Source organism: Canis aureus, chromosome 13, assembly GCF_053574225.1.
Source record: "Canis aureus isolate CA01 chromosome 13, VMU_Caureus_v.1.0, whole genome shotgun sequence".
Classification (NCBI taxonomy): Eukaryota; Metazoa; Chordata; class Mammalia; order Carnivora; family Canidae; genus Canis; species Canis aureus.
In genome coordinates, this window is record NC_135623.1 from 36,270,781 (window position 1) to 36,288,992 (window position 18,212).

The 18,212-nt window shown below is 40.0% G+C and overlaps 1 protein-coding gene across 2 annotated transcripts in view; it reads right to left on the minus strand.

The window, feature by feature from the left end:
- Positions 1 to 18,212, minus strand: part of KITLG (KIT ligand) — an 85,134-nt gene that overhangs the window by 48,982 nt on the left and 17,940 nt on the right. For both annotated transcript variants that reach the window (XM_077845754.1, XM_077845753.1), the window contains exon 2: positions 2,692 to 2,805. In XM_077845754.1, the coding sequence (XP_077701880.1) occupies positions 2,692 to 2,805 (114 nt within the window). The remainder of the gene's footprint in view (positions 1 to 2,691; positions 2,806 to 18,212) is intronic.

The window sequence follows — 18,212 nt, forward strand, 5'->3', positions numbered from 1 at the left end:
ACCACCCTCTTTCTTTCAGCCTAATGATTTCACATTTGCCCTTGGGGTGAGGAATTATCTTTTAGTGTCAATATTATTAAGTATCTCTTTTCTAAGCTCTTCTTCCTCAGTAATGCTTCTTGGCATTTTTCACTATATCAGCTGATAGGTAACAGACTGAAAATAAGCAGGTGGTTTAAAGACAAAGATGGAAAATATTGGAAGGTGTCTGTAATACCTACTTATGCCACTTGAAAATACTGGTTTGACATTCCACAGGACGTAGAGTTCATTAAGTAGTATTTGTTAAACACTTAGCAAGTAATAATGCATTTAAGTCATTTTTCTTAAATACTGTATTAATTTTTGGATATTCTTGGCCTGTGGTCAAATACACCATCATCTTTGAACTATGATTCACTGCCAATATACTTGACATTTGTTCCTTAGGACTACTGCAGAATCTCTACTGTTCATCCTCAGCTCCACAGTTATACCAACAGCCCCATGAGAGCTGCAATTTCCCAGTTGTGACCTACTTTAAGCATATTTTTGAGATTCATGTTAATCTAACATCCATATAAATTTATGTAACATAGATAAAGCTAGTCAAAATAAGAATTGGGACTAAATTAGGATCAAGACACTTTGGTCTCCAAATTTTGACTGAACAGACTGTCTAGAGGAGTAATTCTTACATCTCCTTTCAGAAATTTCTTTAAAATGTAGATGCCCAGAGCCCTTCCTCAGGCCTATCATTATAACAGTTTCTTAGTGTATAGCCCAGACACCTGTTAGTTGAATAAGCACCACAGGTGATCATGATGCTTACCACAGTGAGGCACCTCAGGTCTTCAATCACTGAACAAAGGAGTCATTCAAAGCATTTAAGGAGTGCTTTCTACCAATATAAAATTAGAATATAAGCACAGATTTTTTTTAGTATAGTTTCTTGGGTCATAAATTAATAAGCAACTTGAGGAAGAGGTCCATGCTCTATGGTCTTTTAAAAAAACAAAAACAAACAAAAAACAAAACAGGGGCCACTGGGTAGCTCAGTTGGTTAAGCATTCAACTCTCTGTTCCAGCTCAGGTCATGACCTCAGAGTTGTGAGATCAAGCCCTGCATCGGGCTCTGTGCTTAGTGTGGAGTCTGCTTGAGGTTCTCTGGCTCTCCCTCTGTCCCTCCCCATGCTTGTGCTGGCTCTCCCTCACTCTAAATAAAATCTTTAAAAACCAAATGAAAACTTCCTTTACCTCATCCCTAATACCTAGTTGGGCATATAGTAGTATGTAGTAGGCAAACGCTACATTGTTCTAATCATCAGCCTCTCAAATAAAACACTAATAACTTTTTTTTTTTTTAACATTGATATATCTTCAGGTACTGCATCAGAGAATATTTTTTAAGCATGGACCCTCTGGGCATCATTCTAAGGAATCCGTGTGTGTGTGTGTTACTAACTACATTGAGGCTGGGGCGCCTGGGTGGTTCAGTGGTTAAGCATCTGCCTTCAGCCCAGGGTGTGATCCTGGAGACCCAGGATCAAGTCCCGCATCGGGCTCCCTGCATGGAGCCTGCTTCTCCCTCTGCCTGTGTCTCTGCCTCTCTCTCTCCCTCTCTCTCTCTCTCTGTCTCTCTCATGAATAAATACATAAAATCTTAAAACAAAACAAAACAAAACAAAAACTATATTGAGGCTAAGCCAGAAAGACTCTGACCATAGCATTAAACTTCTGTTTTGAAGTTTGGCTGTACACTCCAAATAAAACATAAACTGGAAAACGTATATCAAGAGTAGGGAAGACAAGTATCTCGACAAATGTAATTGAAGTATCTCAACAAATATCATTTTCTTTCTTTTCTCCATATCCCAACCCTTATTTCTTCCCTACTCTCGTATCATCTCTGTTCTCTAGAGAATTTGCAAATAATGGAATGCCACTTGGCTACTTTGAACCAGGCACTTACAAAAATGCTTCTCAAAGTTTGCTCATCCTGAAATCACACGTCATAACTCAAATGGGCATGTAAAATCTCCCCTAGACCAGAAGAGCTAGGAAGAATGCATATTAGATGCTGTATTATCTCCCTCTCCGTGTTATGCATTTTAAGGGAATCATGACATGAAGCTAGCTGTGACCAAGGGGCACTGCGGGGCAAAATGGCTTTGGCTGAGGCAAGAGTTCCAATGTAACACATGCGGGAGATGAGTCTGTTTAACATTTGGGTAACACATCACTCCTCCAGCTATGTTCATACACACCCACATGTGACGGGGTCTTCATGCTACTGGAAAAGGGAGAATGGCCACCTCAGATCTTTTTTGTTAGGCTTGTTAGAGAAGAGTAGAAAGGCATAGGGAGGGGAAATAAGACACACTGAGAAACCCAATAAAGAGATAATGGGGAACAAGCTAGTGCTGCCACATCAGCACACAGAGAACTCTCCAGTGTCCTTCACTGTCTGTAAAGGAGATGAAAAAAATGAGCAAAGAAACAAAGTCACTGCAGTGATGTACCAGTTTTACAGATTCTCCATAATCTTAAATGTCTCCCTACCTGCTCTCTCTAAACCCTTTAGAGTAACTCATTGATTTCTTTCCTTGTCTTAGAAAAATACTAACTTGTAACAAGAAAAAAAAAATGAAACCTTTTTCAAAATCCACAAGAAAAAAAAAAATCACAGCCTTGAAGGCATTCCTTACTTACCAATTTTGTAACGTCCTTCACATCATCAGTCACACGTTTCCCGCAGATCCCTTTAGTTTTGACCAGAGGATTAAATAGGAGCAGCTGAAGATAAATGCAAGTGATAATCCAAGTCTAAATGAAAACAGAAAAATTGCTGGTGATGATGGGTTAAAATCCATGAACACTTTACTCCATCTTAGACCTTAACGTGGAAAGACAATCTACATTAAAAAAAAAAAAATGCTACTGGCTTAAATACAATTAAATGTTAAATAACTGAAGTATGCTTACCAAGTTTTTTTTTAAATTGTCAATTAAAATGTGGTTTGGATTTTTCATTTCTATGACATTATTAACTTTTGTCAAAAGCTTTCTAAAACCAATTTCCTAATGGTAATTTAGGATTGAACGTGCAGCAACATCTACCACTTAAGGTGTTTTCTAAAAACTAGGAATGTATAAAATTCCTACCTTAAGGCACCAAATAAAAGTTTCTATACTTTAAGTGTAGACTGTTTGGCAAGTAGCAGCAGACCTGAGCAGTGCTTTAAATCCAATAGTGTATGACAGTACACCGAAGTGAGGCAGAGAGATGTATTTTTAGATCTAGGCAGAATTTAACCTCATTTATGAGACATCAAAAGAATCATTGTTTTTAATCATAGCTTTTTAACCATTTACTATGGAAAAACATTTTCTTAGTGAATAAAAAGACATTCTTGTAATCACACAAACACACACACACACATATACACACGTGGTTACACATACCTCTCCTTGAAAATAACACAACTGTGTTTTATAGTTACTTTATGTAGGACTTATTTTTTATTATACTATATTTTAGGTTTTTAAGAAATTTGGCACCCGATTCTCTTTTTTTGTTTAAGTATCTTTATAGCCCGTAACATGGCACCTTGCATATTAAAAGTTCTCAGTATTTGCTGGATGAATCTGTGATGAAGGTCTAATGCTTCAAATTCAAATCCATTTTATTGAGCAGATATTATGAGACAGGGACTGTGCCAGCCACTAGAGAAATAAAGCTGATGAAGGTGCCCTTGCAACTCAGAGGCAGGTACACAAATAATATGCACGCTCTGTGACAAATGCTTTGGGAACACAAAGGAAGAAACAATTAACCAATTAACCATAAGAAGGAGAACCCTTGGCAGGAAGATGATGCCAAGAAAAGCCAGAGAGAAAATGTGACTCTGGATGGCTTTTGGAGGACAAGGAAGATTTTTTAAGAGTTGACAAGGAAGGGATGAGTATTCCAGGAAAAATAAACAGCATGAGCAAAGGCATGGAGATGTGAAGATAATTTTAAAACGCAAGAGTTCCTTTATGAGTTAACATTCGTCTATGGCATCTTAAAATGACACAACATCCATCTGCACATGGCTAGAAATCTTTCCTATTTATGTAGCTGCCATGTATTTAAAAAAAGAAAACTGGGATTATTTTCCACTAATACCTGCATGCTACCTAGATATTACACTGGACCAAATGATGATTATCATTTACTGAAATTTCTGAGATTACAAGGCTACCTACATAGATAATAATAGCTTATAAACAAAATTTAAACCTTTCTATTGTTTGATGAATGTGATTTAATTTTAGTAATAATCCCGTTTAAGTTTGATTAAGGCTCCTTTGAGTCCTGTGGGGTCACACTCTTCATAGCACGGTCTCCTCTGGACCAAAATGAAGACTGAATTGTGCAAAGTCTTTCTGAGAAGCAACCAGGATGTTCTGCATAGGTGGATAAATAAATTGTGGTATACTGGACCATGGACTATTATTCAGCACTAAAAAGAAATGAGCTATCAAGCTATGAAAAGCCCTGGAGGAAGCTTCAATGAAAGAAGCCAATCCAAAAAGGCTACATACTCTATGTACAATCCCAACTATTATGACATTCTGCATAAGGCAAAACTGCGGAAACAGTAAGATCAGCGGTTACCAGAGGTTGTAGGGTGAGGGATGAATAAGTGGAATAGGAGAGTTTTCTCTTAAGATTTTATTTATTTATTCATGAGAGAAAGAGAGAGAGAGGCAGAGACACAGGCAGAGGGAGAAGCAGGCCCCTGTGAGGAGCCTGATGCGGGACTTGATCCCAGGACCCCGGGATCACATTCTGAGATAAAGGCAGACGCTCAAACACTGAGCTACCCAGGCACGCCAACAAAAGATTTTAAGGGCAGTGAAAATACTCTATAATACTCTAATCGTAGATACATGTCATTATACATTTGTCCAAACTCACAGAATGTACAAGTCCTAGTGTAAACAATGGACTTTGGATGATTAAGATGTGTCACTGTAGGCTATTCAATTCTAACAAATCTACATAACTCAGCACACATGTAGGGGCAGGAAGCATAGGAGGAATCTGAACTTTCTTCTCAATTTTGTTGTGAATGTACAACTGTTAAAAAAAGCGTCTTTAAAAAAATCACTTTGATTGCTGTGCTGAGAACAAACTTTACGGGAGCAATAGGTAGAAACAGGGGCTCTTGTTATAATCCGAGCAAGAAAGGGTTATAGCAATGTACTCACTGACCATGGGTGGTTAGATTCTGGAAGTCTCCTGCAGGCTCAGCCAATAAGATTTCCTGACAGCCGGAGTGTGATTTTGAAAGAGTCAAAGGTTACTCCAAGGATTTGGGCTTGAGCAAATGGAAGGATGGTGTTGCCATCAACTGATATGGGGAAGGCTGAGGGTAGAGAAGGCCTGGAGGGGGAGATCAGGACTCAAATTTGGAGTGTGCTAAGTTTGAAATGTCTCTGAGGTATTTTAGTGATGATACTAGGTCAGGATATTTGAATCTGGATTTAGAAGGGAAGTTTGGGCTGGATATATAAATGATAGCCCTTGATGTATAAATGGAATTTTAAGCAAAAGAGTAGATGGACCTATCAAGGGAGTGAATACGCACAGAAAAAAGAACAAAGAATTGAATCCTACAGTGCTCTAACTGTAAGAGGTCTGGCGGAAGATTCAGAACTCACAAAAGAGCTCGGGAGCTTGAGAGAGAAGCCAAAGGAGTTGGAGGAAGCCAAGCTTAAAAAAAAGAAAAATTACCTGGAGGAGGAGGTCAAACATTGTCAAATACACCTAATGGGTCACGTAAGAGGAGAACTGACCACTGTATTGGGAAGAACACAGGTCACTGGTGACACTAGCAAGGACATTTTTACTGAAGCAGTTATGGGAAAAAGCCAGTCTGGAGTGGGTTTAAGAGAATGTGAGAGAGTAATTGGAAACAGTGAATGGAGACAGCTCTTGGAGACAGCTCTTTTAAAGAGCTGTCCTTCAAAGGGGAGCAAATAAACTAACTAAATAAAAACAAAGCGGGGTAGCAGGTGGCAAGGCCTTGGGGGGAGGGAAGAGTTCTCTCTGTAAGATCGGCAGAAACACCAGGCTGTCCGTATGGATTATGCAGCAGGAGGGGGCACGGGTGATGTGGGGCAGAAGAGAGGGAGCCTCTTGAGCAATGTCCTTGAAAAGGCAGGAAGCCATGAGATCCAGCTCTCAATCACAGGGCCTGGCTCTAAATAAGAGTATGTATGGTTCGGCAGTACTATCCAGACAACTTGTCCAAAACTGCTGAGTGCAGATGCTGGTGGTTTTTCTTTTTTTTTTTTTTTTTTTTTAATTTTATTTATTTACTCATGAGAGACACATACACAGAGAGGCAAAGACACAGGCAGAGGGAGCAGGCTCCATGCAGGGAGCCCAATGTGGGACTCGATCCTGGGACTCCAGGATCACACCCTGGGCCGAAGGCAGGCACTTAAACCGCTGAGCCACCCGGGGATCCCCCGGTTTTTCAACACAGTGAGCAGCAGCTACTATTTACTGAGCATGTATTATGTACCAAACATTGTCTGTATCTTATCACAAACAAACTTTAAATTTCATATATCTGAATTTTAAAGATGAAGAAATTGAGCAACAGAGAGATCTGGTGATTTCTAAGTGCTAAAAACCAGATAGGTCCTGTCCTAAATATGTCCTAAGCCCTGTCCTCTTCACAACCCCATACTATCACAGCGTTCTCACAAAGCCATCAGATTACTGAAGAGGGCTCCAAATGGCATATCTCTAAAACTTTAATGATTTTTCAAATATCAAGCATCTGGAGACAAGTATGTTCCATAATCCATGCCACAGTGGAATATTCTACATTTTTCAGATTACCATAATTTTTAATATATGTTCTATCACAGTTTTAAAAAATATTCTAATACAGAATTCTATAAGAACTGCTAAATAATCTCACCAGCGTACCCTCAATATATTTTTTCTGTGCATCAGCTATATACAAATACCTGTAAAGATGGGATTTTGCTCATTTTATAAGAATCTATTTGGTCAGGGCTAAAATTATATCTGTTAATATATTCACACATCTGACAAACTTCTATTTCTGGAAGCACTTTATTTATTTTTAAAGAGTTTATTTATTTATTCATAGAGACACAGAGAGAGAGAGAGAGAGGCAGAGACACAAGCAGAGAGAGAAGCAGGCTCCATGGAGGGAGCCGGATGTGGGACTCATCCCTGGTCTCCAGGATCACACCCCAGGCTGCAGGCGGCGCTAAACCGCTGCGCCACAGGGGCTGCCCAAGCACTTTGTTTTAAAGCTGTTAAATAAACTTGTAATTTAATTTTGTATATACTTAACTAGTAGTATGGAATATTCACCTTTCGTAAAATTCAACAATTCACTCTGGCATAACTAAACACTAGAACAGAGGAGCAGTCATGGGATAATGTCCTTCATCAGTATTCTTGTGAGGGGGCTGAAATGCAGAGCTTACTTCTTTCTTTATATGGAGAAGTAATTTTCCAGTACTATTCTATGTAGATTATAGACATTTTTTTAATATATAGTGCAAACATTTCCTTTATTTCTTAACAGTGGGTAGAAGTATTAAACCTTATTTTTTTTTGATTCAGGTTCATCAAATAAAAGACTAAGTGAAATAAGCCAGACATAAATATTGTATGATTTCACATGAGGAATCTTAAAAAAAATTAAAAAGAAAAGTCAAATTCATGGTAACAGAGTAGAATAGAGTGGTGGTTATTAGAGGCTGGGGAAGATCTAGTTCAAAGGGTACAAACTTTCAGTTATAAGATGAAGAAATTCTGCAGGCTTTATGTACAACACAGCTATTATAGTTAATAAGATATTATATACTTGAAATCTGTTGAGATCTCAAGTGTTCTCACACACAGAAAAAGGGTAACTGTGAGGTGATAGATTGCAGTCATTTCGTGATGCAATTTCAAATATCTCATTATATACCTTAAATATATATGATTTTTATTTATCAGTCAAACCTCAATAACGGTGAGGGAAAGACAGCATTTTGAGCATGTAGTTGTGACTGTCTTCTTCTAAGTGGCTCCAAATTGCTGTACTTGTTTGAAAGTCTGTTTTTAAGATTTTATTTTAGTTTTTGTCATTTGGTTTCTCAGTTTACCTGTTTGTCCTGGACTGTCAGGTCATTACTTGCAACATATTTTCCTGTCAGGATGCCCATTTCTAGCCTACTGTAGTCTCAATGGCAACACACAACACATGGCCCACAGCAGTGCCTATGGTAGGCAGAGTAAGGGTGAAAAGAGAAACACACCCTAATTCTTGGAACTTGTGCATTTTTTCCTTGTATGGAAGAATAGACTTTACAGATGTGACTTACCTAAGGACCCCAAGGTTGAGAGACTGCCCTGGGTTCTCTGGGTCCAACAGAATCCTACAAATAGAACCTTTTCCAGCTCTGGCTAGAGAAATGCAATAAAGGAAGAAGAGTAAGATGTGACATGAAAAGGACTTTACTTGCCATTCCTGGAAAGGGGGCAGGAGTCAAGGAATGCTAGTGTTCTAGAAGCTGAAAAAGGCAAAGATCAAAGTCTACCTCAGAGCCTTCAGGAAGGAACACAGTCCCAAGGACACCTTGATTTTAGCTCAGTAAGCCTACCAACTTTGGATTCCTGAATCCCCAAAAGCCGTGACATAATAAATTTGTATTATTTTAAGTCACTAAGTCTGTGGTAATTTGTTACAACAACAATAGAAATTTCAGAGCTCAAGAAACTTTTGAATGAATTAATGCATGAATGGCATAGTGTTGTGATGTTTAAGCTTTCCTGGTAAGGGAAAGAAACTGCCCCTATCAGTATTTGGGCCCCCAACCCCTGCTTTAAGCAAAGCAGCTCAGCTCTTTTTCTGTTTTATTTGTTCATGCTTCTGGGTACGATTTTATTTGAACAAAGGTTTCCAAGGGCAAGAAAGAAAGAAAGAAGAAACACATGCTTTTGAAAACTGGCAGTGTGATGGCAGAGAGTAGAACACGGATCCAGGAAACCTCTGAGCCCCTTACCATGTGACCTCAAACAAGCCAATTAATCCTTCTAAGTATCTGCTTATCAGTCTATAAGATGAGAATTAAGAATAATTTTTGCCTTACCCATTTCATAGAGCAATGGTGAGAATCAAATGAAAACCTTTCAAACTACAGGTGCTGTGCAATTATTTGCTGTGCGGTTCATAGGTTTTGGATCATCTAGGAGACCAGGGAAACAAGGACTTCAAACTGAATAAAATAGAGACAAGGACTTTATAGAGTCAATCTTCCATGAACAAAGGAGTATGACCTTTAGTGCATGGATATTCTGATACCGACTTTAGGTTCAGAAACCGTTTTTCAATTTATTTATTTCTTAGTTCTCAACTGTATTTAGAGTAGCTTCAGATAACAACTGATTTCCAATTAAGTGAGTTATTTCCATATATCACTGAAATATTTATCTCTTTTTCCCCCCCTCTCTTCCTCCTACCCTGATTTCTGGAAACTCCAACAAGGGTAATACGGGTGCCTAAATGTGTGTGTTGGGGCGGGGGGGGGGGGGGGGGGGGAGGGGAGGTGCACGCACACACACCCTATCAGAGATAGAATGCTGAAGCAAAATGTCCCTGTGTTTGTGACTTCTGCTCTAAAATGTATCTTTTCTGTTTGGGCAATCATCTCACTGTCTCTTTCTGTAACATTCTCTGCTTCTGCTTATGACATTTTTCTTTGGCTACTTTGTTTTAGCATTGTACAACTTTTCTCTCTAGGTCACGCTCATTGTGTGATAACCTCTCATTTCATGATAACCTTTCATTGCACAGACACGCTGAACTAATCTCGTTGTCGGCAGTTCTAGATTTTTTATTTAGAGGCATGCGTCAAAAGTGTCCCCCACATACTCCCCAAATCACACAAAATTCTAATAACCCTTTCACTGCTACAAGTTGCCTTTACCTTATGTGATGAAAAGAAAAAAAGAAATCTGTATGTGCTTTTAGAACGAAGCCATACAACAGAAATAGTTTTGGTAGAGCAAAGAATAGTGACTAACATTCATACCCCATTGTGAGTGACAGATATAGCAGATCTTTTTCTGGGAGGTTTAAACAGTGGCAGATAGTACTGAAAAGATTCTTGGAAGAAGAGGGGGAAAATTACAGGAAGATGAGGCTGGAGACCCTGAAAGGCCAAGGTCTTAGCGGTGTCTCACTTTTGTTGAGAGCCAGGCTCAGCAGATATCACTGGACTATTTATGCAATCATCAATTCTTTCTGAACATAAGAACCTTCCTTATAATAAAAAGCCACATGCCAGGAAAAGAAGCTGCAAAAGTCCCCTAAAGCAAACTATTTACTTGATCTGAACATGTGTTATAACACAGAAGTTGCTTTGCAGACTTCTTTCCTTTAGTAGAAACTGACATGCATGCAGCCCAAGAACATCAGGGGAACAGATGTTGTTTGAAAAAAATCAGAAGATTTCAAGCTTCTAAACTTGAAGGAAAAACAACAACAAAAACCCCCAAACTTCCCTATGAACTTTAGAAGGGATTTTAAAATAAGCGTTGCCAGGGCCCACATTACACACTTCCCAAAATCGAAAAGGTAGTAGAGTCTGGGTAGCTCATTCTCTTTATGCAAGACCTACAAAATGGTATTAGGTCTGCCCTGAACAAAACAGCAGCTGCTGCCAAAAACAACATTCATCTTCTCTTTAATCTTGAATGCCAGCTAGCGAAGCAGGCAGTTCCCTTGTAGCCTAAATGTGCTTTGGAAGCAGGCCAACTGGCTTAGCTACCCAGAGCCAGGAAAGCAAGTTACCAAGATACAGGTATAGTAATTAGTCCTGAGTTCAGGTCTTTTGAGGTCACATGAACAATATCCTTCAAAAATAATCTTAATGTAAACCAACAACAGATTCTGGTTCAGTGAATAACCATTTAGTTCTGGGTGATTTCTTCCTTCAGATTATTAATTTAAAAAATATACCGTTAGACATTATATACAGAAAATACATAATTATCCTATATAGACTCAAGTTCTTCACTAGTGATTGTCCAGTAAGCTCAAAGGGGCAAAAGAAACACTCAATAGTAAGTTTGGGAAAAAAACAAGTCTGCTACCAGGAAAGTGGATGTTAACAGGATAGCTATGTGCAACTCAAACCAGCGTCAAGTCCAAATTGGTACACTAAAATCATGTGAAGATACACTTCCACATCTCTCCATGCAGATCCTTTTGTGAAAAAGTGAGAGTATCCTAAAATATGGATGATCTGTAAAATGTGTGAATAGGCTCTACTAACAAAAACTGAACATCTAGATATGACTTGTTTAATATAAAAAGATAGGCAATGGCTTTAATATAAACAAGGAATTTAAGGATTTCAATATATTCAATTTATGGGGGAAAAAATGAGAAAAAATGACTCTTGACGGTCAGTCCTTACTCTAAATGTAAACACTAGGTACAGGGACAATGACTCACATATATTGACTTCTAAGGTCCAACCAGATTTTGTACCCACCAACCAGATTTTGCAGGTGAGTAAAACATGCTTCAGTGAGATTAAGTAACTTGTTTATGGACACTCTGCTAGTAAATCCCTGGGCTGGGTTTAAACCAGGACCTACATTATGTTAAGAACAAAAATACTGAGGGGGATCCCTGGGTGGCTCAGCAGTTTAGTGCCTGCCTTTGGCTCAGGGCATGATCCTGGAGTCCCAGGATTGAGTCCTGCATCAGGCTCCCTTTATGGAGCCTGCCTCTCTGCCTCTGTGTGTGTGTCCCATGAATAAATAAATAAATCTTAAAAAAATAAAAAAAACAAAAATACTGGGTTAGTCAGATAATAAAACAGATTTCATTTATATTTCATGAACTACTTAATTTTATTTATAATACCTATGCAGTGGGTGACATAGAGGACCATGTAGCTGAATCAGTTTTTGATTGAAGTCACAGTGTCAAATTATTACTATTACTAAACAAGGAATTCAGGTAAATCAAGTTATACTTTGGGGGGAGCAAATAAAGTGTGAACGGCTCCTTTTGATAAAAACTAAATTGAGTGCTTTCAGACTTTTTTTTAAAGACTTTATTTATTCATTAGAGGCACAGAGAGAGAGAGGCAGAGAGAGAGGCAGAGGGAGAAGCAGGCTCCCTATGGGGAGCCCAATCGGGACTTGATCCGAGGACCCCAGGATCATTACCTGAGTTGAACGCAGATGCTCAACCACTGAGTCACCCAGGTGGCCTGAGTGCTTTCAGACTTCTAAGAAGAGCTGCCCACTCATTTAACAAACATATATGGAACACCTGATAAGTATATAAGATAAAGACAAAGAAGATATTGACTTTGGTGTCTGCTAGGGAACACAGCAGGGAGACAGGCTGAGAGGGGAGGGGTCCAGGAGGGACAGCTCAACCTGACTTTGGGGAGGGCGGTGGGTGTTGAAGGAGGGGCTCAGAGATAGCTCCTGGGAGTTGAATTGTTCTTCAACTGTGAATAGCAGGCAGCCAGAAGCAGGGGTGAAGAGCCCTGACAGAAGAAGTAGCAGGTGCTCATGCAAGTGAGAAAACAAAGCATTTTCACAGAACTTCACATTGATGATCCAACTAGAAAAGAGTTCCAAGGAATAAACAGTAAAACAGACAAGGCTAGAGAGCTGGGCAGAGGTCCTCCCAATCTTGACAACTGATTTGGATTTTATCTTAGAGACATGGGTAGCTCCAGGAGGACTTTAAGCAGGGGAGTATCAAGATCAGATTTATTTTTGAAAGGCTTATCAGGCATCATAATGAAGCATAGATTGGAGGGGGGGGGGTGGCTTAGAGGCCACTGAAATCATCAACCAGGGCAGAGGCAGTGGGAGTTGAGAGAAATGGATAAGTTCAAGAGGATATGGAAGTAGAATGGGACTCGAGTGACTGACAAAGTGTGTAGGGCAAAAAGGGGAGGAATCACAAATGACCCTCTAGCATCGAGTTAGGCGACTGAGTAAAAGGCAGTGCTATTCTCTGATATGTAAGAGAAGTAGAGGCTGGAGATGGGAAGTTATCACCAAAAACCCTAGAGGACAGATCCCGCATCTAAGGAGGAGAAAGAACCATCTGTCTAGGAGATGAGAAGGAGAAGCCAAGCACATGAAGGGCACATCAGGTGGTGACTGTGGATCTGCAACCACTGTAAAAAGAATGCACGAAAGGGTAAGTGTGAGCAATAAAATAAGCACTGAAAGATATGAACCTGATGGTTGCAGAAAAATGCTTCACAAGTGGCACCTAGCTGGCTCAGTCAGTTGAGTGTCTGCCATCAGCTCCCATCGTGATCCTGGAGTCCCAGGATCAAGCCCCACCTCGGGCTCCCTGCTATGCAGGGAGTCTGCTTCTCCCTCTGCCCCTCACACCTTGCTTGTACTCTCTCTCTCAAATAAATAAATAAGATCTTTAAAAAAAACTCATGGATTTGATGCTAACAAGGATAGTTTCTGTGAGACTGATAAAACTAGGAGTCAACCCGCAGTGGACTCATGGATAAATGAGTATGGGAAATTTCAAGGGTACACTAGAACAGCTTGAAAAGGAAGGAGAGCAAGCAATCTGGAAAGGCAAGGGGTTAACTTTGGTCTTGGTAGAAAAGGCGGCAGCTCAAAAACAGTGGAGCTAAAATGATAAACATGGTCTTCCTCTTTCTTAGATGGTCTGTGCCTGGGAACAACTCACCTGTGGTTAATGGAAGCCAGGTGAGCTCAGAGGCTTTGCCACTATGTGAAAATCCATGTGAAGAATTACCTTAGGCTAGAATCTAGGGCCTAGGTATTCAAAATTTGTTATTACTATTTTTATAATAGACACATACACGACAGAAGACACTACTCCAGCAGTAGACATTATTTCATTAGAAACACTGGTAATAGATGTTATTAGCTCTTCATAAATATAGGTCTTCAGCAGTTATATAAAAACACAGGGAGAGAATTCCCTAAACAGGATAATCCACTGTACTTTAGGGAGATGCTAGCTGATGACTAATTCTAATCAATTTTTTGAGGATGATATGTAATAAACTGAACTACTCTAGAAAACTGCTGGCTGCTAGTTTAACGTTGAACCTAGATTTACATATTTCTTGCTAATTCTTTTTGCGATAAGTATGTATTTTCATAGAAATAAGAGACGGGCCCCCAAAACTGGCCAAAGTATAGGAACATCGAAAAAAAAAAATTCACAACAGTTTTGAAATGCACATATCCACATTCAGTACTCCATGGGCACTGGTTCTTTCTAGATGGCGTTGTTCACTATTATGTCAATTAGTTGCTCTTATATTTAAACCACAATAAGCACGCTAAGCATTGCAGCTTTCAAAAAACAAAAACAAAAACAGCTACAAAAACATAAATTGTAATTTATACTTTTTCAACTATGTGACTCAGTCATGTAAATCAAAAGTGTGGTCTCATGTAAATCAAAGTGTGTGGTCTCATGTAAATCAAAAGCTCTGCAATTTTGCAAAATCCATAAAATCTTGTATACTCCGAACAATGGAAAATGAATGTAGGTTCCAGTTGCTATCCAATCCCATGTGCTGAATCTGGACTGAAGGACTGAATTTCCTAGAACTTGTGGTTTTTGTTCGCCTATGGTTGCTATTAAACATGCTCAGATGTCTTGTCAGATCAGCTACCAGGAGTCTGACAAGTTCGGTCTCTCAGGGCCTTTTAAGTTTTAAGAAAACTTAATCTGAGGAAGCAAGCTCAGGAAATCTCCAAAGTTTTTTTTCCCCACCTAAGCTTTTTTTTTACTACATTAAAATAAACTAAATCTTCATACTCTGCTTTAACTGCTTCCAAACAGCATCAAAACCAGTGGGGGCATGGCTCAAAGAACACTCACAATCTTGATCATTTTCTCCATCACGTCAAATGAAAAGCCTGATTTGCAAAGGTCACAGCAAAAAGCATTCCTGATTACTCAATGTATGCTGGACACACCAACTGCATTTGGTTGAGCTGAATAAATTTGAAATGTTCTCTCCTTTCACTGAAGGTGCTCTAACTGAAACAAGAAGCGTCAGCTGTTTTACCTTTAGAGGAAAGTATAATTATCTGAGGGTGTTTACTAAGGTTGCAGATTCCTGAGCGTCATACAGAATCTTAATTTCTAAGGATGCATCATTTCAGGAATATATACTTTTAACAAGCTCTCCATGTGATTTCCTGGTATTCTCTAAAGTCTGAGACATGCTATTTTAGGCTGTACTAACTCAGGGTTACTATATCATTAGGGAAAAGGAAAAGGTCTAAAAAGATATACAAAGTTATATTTGGTTCAAAGGCTACATATTAGATACTCCCAATTTAGAGCAACCCTAAAAAAGAAAAGTGAAATGTAATGAACAGGGTAGAGGATACTGTGGATTGGCTCTCCTAGCATACTCTCCTGCACTGTGGGGGCCGCAAAACTTCTCCTACTCTTTTGCAATTAGCTACAATTGCAGATGTGACTTAGGTTCTGCCACTCAGGCAGGACCCTATAAGACTGTTAGGGGAAGGATTTTCTTGAAAAAGAGCTGGATGTTGGGCATGCATTTTGCTCACACGGACAGTAGTGGGGGCAGAGTCCCTTCAGTCAGCAGCAGTAACAGCTACGGCCTAGCTGTTAACAGTTTTACAGACAGCAATGAACTTAACTGGATTCTAGGTGCCCAAAGTATTCTGGAAGCTCAGCTTCCTCTTCTGGCCTTTCTAGTGGTTTTTATAAGCCATCATATACATTTCATTACACCTCCCCACTTTTGTTTAGCTAGAATGGATTATATCTTATGCAACTAAACCCTAAGCAATACTAGGAGAAAAGAACCCAAATTATTAAGCATTTATTTCTTATAAAGGTTAGTCTAAACTTTCCTTAAGAATCTTCCATTAGTGTTTCAAACTGCAAATTATAAGCATCATTTTAAAATTCAAAAATAAAAAAAGCAATTTTGGCAACCCATGAGAATGTGAATGCCACTCTACCACCTACGGCACAACAAAGCATTTATCTTTGACATGCCCAGGACATGTTTCTTTGGTAACAAGATACTTTTTTTTTTTTTTTTTTAGATTTTATTTATTTATTCATGAGACAGAGAGAGAGAGAGAGGCAGAGACACAAGCAGAAGGAGAAGCAAGCTCCATGCAGGGAGCCTGATGTGGGACTAGATCCTGGGACCCCAGGATTACGCCCTGAGCCAAAGGCAGACCTCAACAGCTGAGCCACCCGGGCATCCCAGAACAAGACACTTTTCACTGCAAGTTCATTGTTGATGAAGGAGATGACGCTGAGTGCAGAAAACATCAGCGAAGACATGGATTCAAATCCCGTCTGTCACTGACATGCCGTAACCTTGAACCAATTATGTAAGCTCTCTGAGCCTCAGTCTTCTTGTGGGGCTAGCATTTCTTTGGGTTTTTGAAACAAGACAGTGTTATGTCAAGCATCTGCAAGAGGTAGGTGACAGATCATGACATGACTGCCGGTGCTATAGTTATTTTATTACTAATCTTTTAGATGTTGAATTCAAAACTAAAAGTCATACTAATAGCGAAGGTGACATCCCGTGTATGTTCTGTTCCCTGCAGATTGAAGATCAGCACAGGAAGATGATAAAAAGGTTGTGAAACTGCCCCTGGGCTTGCCTTTGGATCAGCTCTCCCAAAGCAGGCAGGCCCATCCTGACCTGGTGTAAAAGTGAGAGTGAATTGTTTGGGCAATGGGTGAATGTTAACCTAAACAGCAGAGTTTCAAAAGTCAACTAGAGCTTCAGTGATAATTTCAAGACAGCTTTAGAAAACATTCGTGTTTACTCGTGCACAGAGAGGCAGTGTGGAGTTGGGGCTGGGAGGCAGGGATTCTAAAATCCAACTGCCCACCTCGGAGTCTCTACTCTGCCCCCGACCGGCCTCGTAACCCTTGAAAAGTCACTTCACCTTTCTGTGCTTTAGTTTGCCCACCTGCAACATAGGTCTAATCATAGCACCTACTTCCTAGGCTTGCTGAAGACTAAAAGGAGTTATAGATGGAAAGCAGTTGGGATAGTACCGGACAAACAGCACACCCCCATCGATGCTTCCACGGTTCCTATTATTGCTGTCTTCCCAACCACACTTAGCACAAGCATCCCCACACTTGAAGCATGGTGGTTCAAGCCAAAGCCCTGGGCCCCATCCTTGATTTTTCCTCTTCGCCTATTTCCACATCCAGGCTGTATTGTCCTATTAGTTCTACCACCAGAATAAATCTTGCAACATTCACCTTTCTCTGTCTCCCCCTGTACTGCTATAGCACATGCTCCACGCCTGCCTGGAAGGCCTCGAGGGCCCCTAAATAGCCTTCTTTGCTTTCATGCTTGCTACTTACAATAGTGTGGTCCTCTGGGAATATAAAACAGCACTGGGTGCCTGCTTAAAATCTCTGAATACCTTTCTATTCCATTTATAACAACATGCAAGCTGCAGAACAAGGCCCACCAAGCTCTATGTATTTAATGCAAACTTGCCTACCTCCATGCTCAAATCTTAGCACATGGCCTTCCCTCTCCCCCATACTCCCAACAGCCACACTGGCCCTTTTTTTGTTCCTGAGAACACTTGAAATGTATTCATGCCATAAGCCCTTTGCACTTGCTGCAGAAAGCTTTCTCCCCTTGGGCTCTGCAAAGGCAAGTCCTTCTCATCATTCAGGATTCCGTGAGACTACCACCTGCTCAAAGCAACCTTCCCAGGTGACCTGTCTTAAGTAGCTCCAAACCTCATATCAGTTTTATTCCCACTGACACTTTTCATCAGAAATTATCTTCATTACCCAATTAGTTTACTCTTTTATCACCTGTCCCTGCTGACAAGAATGTCAATGGTGTGAGGATGTGAATTATGTTATTCTGTTATTCACTTTTGCCTCCAGTTCCCTGAGCTGCCCCTCACTCACAGTGCATGCTCCTTCACGTTTGTGGATTGCATGTGGTGCAAACTGCCACTGGAGTGCCCACACAGAGTTCAAATCCTCTTATATAGGACAGACCATGATGGTTACAGTACAAACTTGGCTTTATGAACTGGGGCACAGATGAGCTCTGGATAATGCAGGATTCAATTCTCTGCAGATGGCGTCCATATTCACACA